The sequence below is a fragment of the Chrysochloris asiatica genome, unplaced genomic scaffold (genome assembly GCF_000296735.1).
Source record: "Chrysochloris asiatica unplaced genomic scaffold, ChrAsi1.0 scaffold00140, whole genome shotgun sequence".
In the NCBI taxonomy this organism is placed as follows: Eukaryota; Metazoa; Chordata; class Mammalia; order Afrosoricida; family Chrysochloridae; genus Chrysochloris; species Chrysochloris asiatica.
In genome coordinates, this window is record NW_006408658.1 from 5,366,283 (window position 1) to 5,372,987 (window position 6,705).

General features: G+C 36.7%; 1 protein-coding gene across 1 annotated transcript in view; it reads left to right on the plus strand.

Moving 5' to 3' along the window:
- Positions 1 to 5,980: 5,980 nt before the first annotated feature.
- LOC102826548 (olfactory receptor 51F1-like) overlaps positions 5,981 to 6,705 on the plus strand; it is a gene marked incomplete at its 5' end in the record, with an annotated part of 18,653 nt that continues 17,928 nt past the window's right edge. Inside the window, one exon of the mRNA XM_006870367.1 lies at positions 5,981 to 6,702. Coding sequence (XP_006870429.1) covers positions 5,981 to 6,702 — 722 coding nt within the window. The remainder of the gene's footprint in view (positions 6,703 to 6,705) is intronic.

Here is a 6,705-nt window from a genome sequence, read left to right on the forward strand (position 1 = left end):
GGGCTAGCATTTCCTCAAAGACTAAATTGAGAATGGTTAAAGAATAGGAGGAATAGAAACAGAAAACCTGGGGAAGAAGTGGAATGAGTGATGCTACATTGTGGGGATTAGGATCAATGACAGGAAACAAAATATGTATGAATTGTTAAATGTAAAACTGATCTGTTCCATAAACCTTCAGCCAATTCACAATAAAAAGGTTTTTTAAAATACTTTTTAAACAAAAATGTCATTTTGGTTACTGAAATGGACCTGACCCAAGTCATGATCTTTTCAATTGCCCAGTATGCATGCAAAACTGAACAATGAAGAGGAAGACAGGAAAATTGATGCATTTGTCCTGTGTTAGTACTCATGAACATTGAATATACTATGGATTGCTAAAAGAATGAACAAATCTATCTTAGAAAACAATACAACCAAAATATTCCTTAGATGTGAGAAGGCAAGAGTTTTGCTTTCATTGGATATGTTGTCAGGAAAAAACAATCACTATAAAGGAAGATCACATTTGTTAAATTAAAGGATCAGCACAGAAATGAAGGAAACTGACACAATAGCCAAAACAATGGACCCACACATACTAACAATCAAGAAAATAGCATGGGACTAAGCAATGTTTTGATATGTAATACAGATGGTGTCTATATTGGGGTTGGGATCTCATTTGGGGCTTGACAGGGAAAATTCTGGCCAAAATAAGCAATCTCATATTTTGGTTAGAAGGAATCATTTTGTTCCTTATGTTCTGTTGGATCGTGGGCTTCGTTTTGTTTCTAGCCATTCATATGTTAGTCAGAAAATTCACTTTTATCTCAGTAGCTAGTGATGACTAGAAATAGCCTTCAGTTCATTGTCATGTGAGTCTACCCAATATGACTGTTTAGTCAAACTAGAAAAGAAGAGTATCTCCTTGAAAATATAAGCATCATGATCATTTGTACTGTAAGCACAGAAGTAAAATCCCACTACCTTTGCTTATTCTATTTATTAGAAATAAATCACAGTATTGCCCAAATTTGAGAGGATTACACATGACTTCATATAACGAGGCAGAGGTAATTGGGTACTATTTTATTATCTGTCAGATAGAAACCTAGTCAGATTTCAATGCTTCTGAAGGCAGCTGAAAGAAACTTCTAATTCTTCCCTACTACAGCTTATAACTTTAAGGCAAAATATTTTTAAGGTTGAAATATTAGGTAGCTTACAGGGCTCCAGAAGAGGTTATAGCGCTTGTATGTAATTCCACACACTCTGCTATTAAGAATTCTCACATGAGAAAGCATATAAATAATAGCCAAATGTAAATCAAAGAACTATCATTAAATGAGGAACAAATTAGTTGTTTTATTGATATCTAAGCAAACACAGTCTCACTCCCACAAATGTAAAGCTTCTCTATAAAACAGATGCAAAAGTCTAGGTGTGGACCTCCTCATTTCCTACGAATCTAGATTGACTAGAGCTGTAAAGTACTCTGCACCCATTATCCAACTGCCCACCTTGAAAAGGATGGCCAATTTCACCCAAAAGTCCTAGCCCTGGAGATTGTTACCAAAAGAAAAACAGCAAATAAGGACAAAAGAAGACATGCACGTGATGAGTACTCATCATTCCTTAACTTTGACATTGGCCACTAGCACAAGGGAGAACAGTTAATGTGTCAGGATATGACCCTTTCCTTGGAAACAAGTGGACAGAGATAAGTTTATGTATGGGTTTATCATAAGCCCTCTGAGTCAATGTGTTAGGGTTGCATAATTGGCCTTCAGACTGGGCTACATATGACTTGTATTCTCTATTCCTCAATGACTAGAACTAAATCTTAACTTTCCGTTTACATATGTGATTTGGCTTCTTTGGTTTTGCATTTCACATCCCTATGGAACACTGATCAATTGAGTCAGTAACAAAAGCCCTCCTGAGATTATACAGCCCTGCCCTGTGTTCATAGATGAAGAGAGAAGGAGATTGGTTTGTCTATGTCCATAGCCTTATAAATTTCAGGCAAATTGCATTTTTAAGGTTGAAATATTAGGTAGTTCATAGGACCCCACGTGGAGTATAATGCTAGTATGATTCATATCCTACTGTTGGCTTCACAGCCGAGTCCTGCCTTATTATAAAGGTCATGGCTCTGGAACTATAGCCTGCTTTCTTTCTGCTGATCACAACAGAGAAGACTCCCTTCCCCATGAAACTGGTAAGAAAGGTGTTTACTATATCTACGTTACTATTTGTTGCTTATTCAGTTGTTCGGATGATTTTACAGAAGGTTCAGGTGATATTAGAATCCACCCTGTCCTGAAAGATCATATAACCCAGATATGTGCTCCCTAATAGTCTGTAGTTAAATCTTTTTAATGTTTTGTGTGTTTTTTTCCAGACTGATCTGAAACCTAGGGAACTGGAGATTAAAGAACAAGAAAAAGCTGTCATAAAAGGCATGTTGACATACAGTTCTCTATTACAGTACATTTACTTTCAGGACTTTAACTTTAAACTCTGTCACCCAGGATTTTAAAATGTTGACTATTATCATTATTATTTGATTTTATCTTTCTGGAATTTAATGTAAAGATATTCTATATAAGTATATTTCATTTTAACACAACTATGCTTTATGACATTGTGTGTGCACTAAGTGAACTGTCTCTCCCATTCCTAAAAGGTCTATGGAAATACTTACTTAATTCTCAAGCTAGAATCCCTCATTTCATACCTATTTCACAGCAGTCTATTCCCCCAAATGTTTCACACAGAAAAAGTGGACACCAGGCAAAAATTCTGTCCTGAGCTTCTCTACCAACCTACCAACTTACCAATTACTTTATAGTTTTAGTGGAATTGATATAATCTTCATCCTTTTAAGGGTTAATTTACTCTCATCCTCTGTATTTTGTCACTTACCACTTTAATAAGGAATTCTGGTATAGTGCTGTAGAATAAGCACAAACCTTAAAGTCAGTTTGAACCACAAGGCCAGTGGTTCAAACTCACCATTCACTCCTTGGAAACCCTATCAGTGTTGCTATGAGTCACAGCTGACTTGACAGCACTTAACAACAACAACTTTTTAAAGAATTCTCTATAGCAATTGATTTTTCTTCTATATTTCCAGTCTCTTTTAGTGTATCATATATTTGACATCAGCTTATAAACATACATTTGTTTTTCTAATTGTTCTCATTTTGCTAAACATTTTTCATCCCTTCTTTAGTTCCCTTTGTTGTTGCTGTTGTTAAGTGCCATCGAGTCAGTTCCGACCCATAGAGACCCTGTATAAGGTTTCTGGGGAGTGGCTGGTGAGCTTGAACCACTGACCTTGTAGTTCAAACCTACTTTGCAGTCCAGCCTGTTAACCCACAGCACCACACCAGGTCTCCTTAGTTCCGTTCGGTCATGGATCATTTCTTCTGCTGCTTTCACTGCCAAATTTGCGGAAATAATATGAATTGTGCCTCCGATATTAATTTTTTTCTTTTCATTGCTAAGACTGTTGTTCAGTTATTTCATCACTGGACTTCCATTCCTTTTCCAGGGTCAATAATGTAGCCTTAGCTGTATCTGATTTTTCTGTTCTCATCAGTCTTGGATTCTCAAGCAATTTGATTTTTTTTTTGAAATAATTGTCAAAAATTCGGATTTCTTTTTATCCTTCCCAAAATACTGTCTACTTTCATCTTCCTTTAGTGTACATTTTTTTGTTTGTTGTTAAGTTCCAATTCATAGCACCTCTGTAAAGCATGGGTTTCCAAGGCTGTACATCTTTGCAGAAGCAGAAAGTCTCATCTTTCTCCTACAGAGGCTGGTTGGTTTGAACAGCCAACCTTGTGGTTCACAGTCCCATGCTTATCCTAAAGAGCCACTGCACTGTTTTCACATATATACTCTTACTCAAAACTTATGCTGACTTATATCTTCACTGTGTTTCACTTGAAAAGTCTCTCTGAGATTGTTCCCCCACTCTAGTTGATTAAAATAATATACAATAAGAGCTTCCAAATCTATATTCTCAGAAAAAAATACACACCCACATGGAAATTTCTCTATTTTAGGGAGCTTCAAAAAGTTCATTTAATAATCTATTTCCATTTAATTCCATTTTTCACAGAATTTTTTGGAAATGTTCTCACATATCGATAACTAAATCCTAGATAAAATTAACTTTGTGAAACCCTACATAGGGCTACTATGAGTTACAACTGACTCAATGACAAACAACATATGTATATTGTTGTTGTTAAGTGCCATCGATTTAGGTGAAAATTGACAGAGCAAATTGTGTGAAATTCAACCATTCATACACATTGTGTTTTGTACATTGATTGCAATCCTCACAATGAAGCAGTGCTCATCCCAGTTCGTTCTTGTGTATATCATTTCCCTTCATCCTTCTCCATTATACCTTCTTGCCTGCTGAGCTTTATCTCTGGGCAGCTGTCCTTTTTATCTCATATAGTTGATTATTTCAAGGGGTTTTTATATCCTTGATATTATTATTAATTTTATAGACCTCTCTATTGTTTGACTGAAAGTTGAACTATGGAGATGACTTCAGTTCCAGGGTTGAAGGGTGCCTAAAGACAATAGTCTCAGAGGTTGGGTCAGTTTCTATCAAACAAGTAAGGCTGATCTTTTTGAGTTTTGATACATTTTCACTCCTACTCTCTCCAGGACCTTGTGGTGATCCCTTTCAGAGTGATAGCATTGTAGGTCGTCACCACCTAGTTCTTCTAGACTCAGAGTTGTTAATGTTGAGGTTATGTGGTCTATAAACTTTTGAACTAACTGTTTCCTTGACTCTGATTTTCTTCACACTTCTTGTTTCTGAATGAGGGGTGATCAGTTGATGTACTTTGCATGGTCTCTCCCAAGCTTTTAAGACCCAATCACTACTCACTGAAGTAAGAGGTAGAACACTGTTTTTGTGAATTATGTTAGGCATGGATTTAATGTTTTTTAAATTTTTATTGTGAATTGAGTGGAAGTTTACAGACAAGATAATCAGTCTTAAATTCAACAAATTATGCACTTTGTTTCATCTCAATGATTGCAATGCCCTCCATCCCACTTCCTTGCTGTGGCTCCTATTTCCATTCTACTCACCTTCCCATTCCTTCTCAGCTTTGTCCTTAGGGAAATGTTGCCCATTTAATTTTGAATGGTTGACAGTTCCATGGTGAGCATACAATCCTACTGTTATTGTTCTCCCTATATACCTATCTGCTGCTTGCCTTCAAATTGAGCACAAAGGTGAGTTCCTTTTTAGATCTGAGGGGTGGCTGAGAGTCATAGTCTAGGGTTCCTACAGACACTTTATGACCAATAAACCCAGTAATTTTTATAATTTTGAGTTTTGTTCCACATTTTTCCCCACTCTATCTGGGACCTTCTATTGTGATCCTTTTCAGTTGATAGTAGTAGTTGTACATCATCTAGTTCTTCTGGTCTCAGTCTCATGGAGACTCTTGTCTATGTTCCATTAGTTCACTGGACTATTGATTACATACATCTTTGATTCTCATCACTCTTCTTTTATCCACACATAGAGAGACCAATATTGCACCTTAGAAGGCCATTCATGAGTGTTTAAGATCCCAGATACCACACGTCAAAGTAGAACATTGTCTTTGAGGACTAGGTTAAGCATAGGTTTCTCTAGCTTTGCTTCCCCCAGTAATTTCAAATGTGAGACATTCAGAATTATATGAAGTTATTTTCTTTAGTTATTTTTAACTGGATTTTCTGATATCATCAGTGATCATAAAAAATACTTTTTTTTAAATGTGCTGAATATACCTGATTTAATAGATAAATTAAAATTGAAGGTTTATTTCTAATTTTTTCAATGATAGAGAACTGGCTTAGGATCTGGCATGACCCTTCTTATCATAACAAAAAGAAAGGATGTTTAGATGTTTTTAAAATAATAATTTATCATTTCTATAGGATGTGAACATTTTGCATAAAAATACTACAGCTCAGGAATAACATGGAGAGTCTAAGGAACTTGACTTCTTCATTTCCAACCTTCTTGCTGACAGGTATTCCTGGTCTAGAGTCTGTCCAGGCCTGGCTCTCCATTCCCTTCTGTTGTCTCTATGCCATTGCCCTCTCAGGGAACAGCATGATCCTGTTTGTCATCATCACCCAGAAGAGTCTCCATGAGCCCATGTACTATTTCCTCTCCATGCTGTCAGCTACTGATCTGGGCTTGACTGTTTCCACAATGTCAACAACACTAGCTGTCCTGTGGTTTGATGCAAACAAAATCAGTTTGGATGCCTGCATCATCCAGATGTTTTTTCTTCATGGATTTGCCTTCATGGAAACAGGAGTGCTTGTAGCTATGGCCTTTGACCGTTATGTAGCAATTTGTAACCCTCTGAGGTACACCAGCATCCTCACTAATTCTAGAATCATTCACATGGGTCTCTTGATAATTATACGTACTGTGGTAATAGTAGTACCACCAGTTTCACTTCTTAAACCTCTCTTTTTCTGTAGAGGTAATGCCCTTTCCCACTCCTACTGTTACCATCCAGATGTGATTAAATTAGCTTGTTCAGATACTCGAGTCAATAACATCTGTGGATTATTTGGGCTCCTCCTGTCCACAGGGATCGATACACCATGCATTATCTTGTCTTACATCATGATTATTCGCTCTGTCTTGAGTATCGCCTCCCCTGAAGAGCG